Source organism: Ovis aries, chromosome 13, assembly GCF_016772045.2.
Source record: "Ovis aries strain OAR_USU_Benz2616 breed Rambouillet chromosome 13, ARS-UI_Ramb_v3.0, whole genome shotgun sequence".
Classification (NCBI taxonomy): domain Eukaryota; kingdom Metazoa; phylum Chordata; class Mammalia; order Artiodactyla; family Bovidae; genus Ovis; species Ovis aries.
Window position 1 is genome coordinate 40,246,773 of NC_056066.1, and position 2,068 is coordinate 40,248,840.

Sequence of the window (2,068 nt, forward strand, 5' to 3'; positions counted from 1 at the left end):
CGGAAGGAGGAAATCACCTCAAAGCCTCCCGGCCGGCGCGATCTCAGGATTCGATCCTGGGGCTTGTCGCGTTCCCACCCGCAGCGGAGGCCTGGCGCCCGCCCCTCTCCGCGATCCGTCCGTTCTCTCGCGAGCCGCGGCCCGGCCGTCAGCGCGAGCAGACCCTCGGGCGGCGGCGGGACCCCCGGCCAGCCGCGCCGTCACCACGTCCGGCCGTAGAGCAGGTTGCCGCCCAGCGCGCCGCCGCCGTAGTCCCCCGCCGCCGCCGCGTCCAGCCCCGCCAGGCCTGCCCCCGCCCCGTGCAGCGCGGGCGGGCTGGGCGACAGCTCCTCCAGCTCCGGCGTCGGCGCGGGCGGCTGCGGGCCTGCCTGGGGCGTCGGCGTGGCCGCGCCGTTTTGGCAGGGCTTGCCGTCCTTGACCAGCACCGGCACGGCCACGCGGCGCGGCGACGGCGGCGGCGGCGGGCCCAGGCCAGCCTCCTGCTGCAGCTGCTGCGCCGCCTTGTCCTTGGCCTGGCGCTTCATCTTGTAGCGGTGGTTCTGGAACCAGATCTTCACCTGCGTGGGCGTCAGGTGGATCATGCTGGCCAGGTGCTCGCGCTCGGGCGCCGACAGGTACTTCTGCTGCTTGAAGCGCCGCTCCAGCTCGTACACCTGCGCCTGCGAGAACAGCACGCGGCGCTTCCTCCGAGGCGCCGCCGCAGCGTGCAGAGGTGCCAGCGACTTGGCCGTGTCCGCTATGCCCGTCAGCGACCCCATGGCGGCCACGTTCACGCCCGCCGACGGCCCCATGAACCTGGAGACTGGGGAGGGGCCCAAGGGGAAGACCGGTCAGCAACCGCCGCCCAGCTCTCTTCACACGGCGGCGGCCGCGACGCCGGCAGGGCCAGTTGGGTCCCAGAACGCCCCGCGCGCTCAGGGTCCCAGGGTCCCAGGAAGCCCCGCGCACTCCGTGTGTCAGGGTCCCAGGACACCCCGCGCGCTCAGTGTGTCAGGGTCCCAGGACGCCCCGCGCGCTTGGGGTCCCGGGCTCCCAGGGTCCCAGGACGCCCCGCGCGCTCAGTGTCTCAGGGCCCCAGGACGCCCCGCGGACCCCAAGACGGATTCCCAAGTGCTCCCCGCGCCCCGGGCTGCGGCGGGGAACGCCCGCGCCGTCCTCGGCCCTCAGTCCCGCGCTCCTCGCCCCGCTCACTTGACGAGTAGCGCGGGTCCGGGTTGGCGCCGTACCAGCCGGTGGCCGCGGCGGCCGCGCCGCCCCGCACGCCGTCTGTGTAGGCGGGCAGCTCGCCCACGTTGCCCAGGCCGCCGTTGCAATAGCCGCCCACGGCGCCGTGCGGGAACTGCGAGACGCCGGGCGGCATGTGGTAGGTGGCGGCCGCCGCCGCTGCAGCCGCCGCCGCTGCCGCTGCCGCCGCGTTGTGGCCCGCCATAGCGTGCGGGGGCTGCATGCCCGCCGCGGCCGCCGCCTGCGAGGAGGACCCGGGCGGCGGCGCGCGGTAGGCGGCCCCCAGGGGTGCCCCCAGGCCGGGCGGCGTGCCGTCCATGGCGCCGCCGAACTTCTTGTAGGTCTCCTCGATGGGGCTCAGGATGTCGGACACGGAGAAGGGCGTCGTGTGCTTGGGGCTCAACGACATGGCTCGGCGGGCGGCCAGGTAGGGGGGCCCGGGGCGCGCGCGGGTCGCCGCCACCTCGGCCGCGGCGGCTGCGCCTGTGACCAGGAGTCGGCGGCGCGGCGAGCCCCCCGAGCTGCGGGATCTGGGGTTTATTTTAGTCCGGCGCCGGGTTTACGACAGACTCGGGGGGCGGAGCAACATCCCAAACGAGCAAACGATGGTCCTTGACATCTTTTTTCTCTCGCCAACACCCCCACCCCACCCCCACTCCCCATAGAGGAGGCAAGAAAAGTAAAGGGGGCAGTTGGATGTTTCTTGAAAGGATCACCCCCTTCGCTTTCTCCATCCTTCCTGCTTCCATCCAGACTTCCTGTTACCCTAGCCCTGGAACATCAGAAACAAACTCTTGAGGCTGGCGTCGAGGCTGGATGTGAAGGACTCCGCGCGTCTGCCCAT

General features: G+C 72.7%; 1 protein-coding gene across 1 annotated transcript; it reads right to left on the reverse strand.

Annotated features, from left to right (window-relative positions):
- Nucleotides 1-200: 200 nt before the first annotated feature.
- Nucleotides 201-1,645, reverse strand: NKX2-4 (NK2 homeobox 4). The gene is made up of 2 exons (XM_015099453.2): nucleotides 1,192-1,645; nucleotides 201-802 (listed from the first exon to the last, which is right to left on the reverse strand). Exons 1-2 carry the CDS (start codon nucleotides 1,631-1,633, stop codon nucleotides 201-203), a joined length of 1,044 nt encoding a protein of 347 aa, XP_014954939.2. The 5' UTR covers nucleotides 1,634-1,645.
- Between the last annotated feature and the right edge of the window lie 423 nt (nucleotides 1,646-2,068).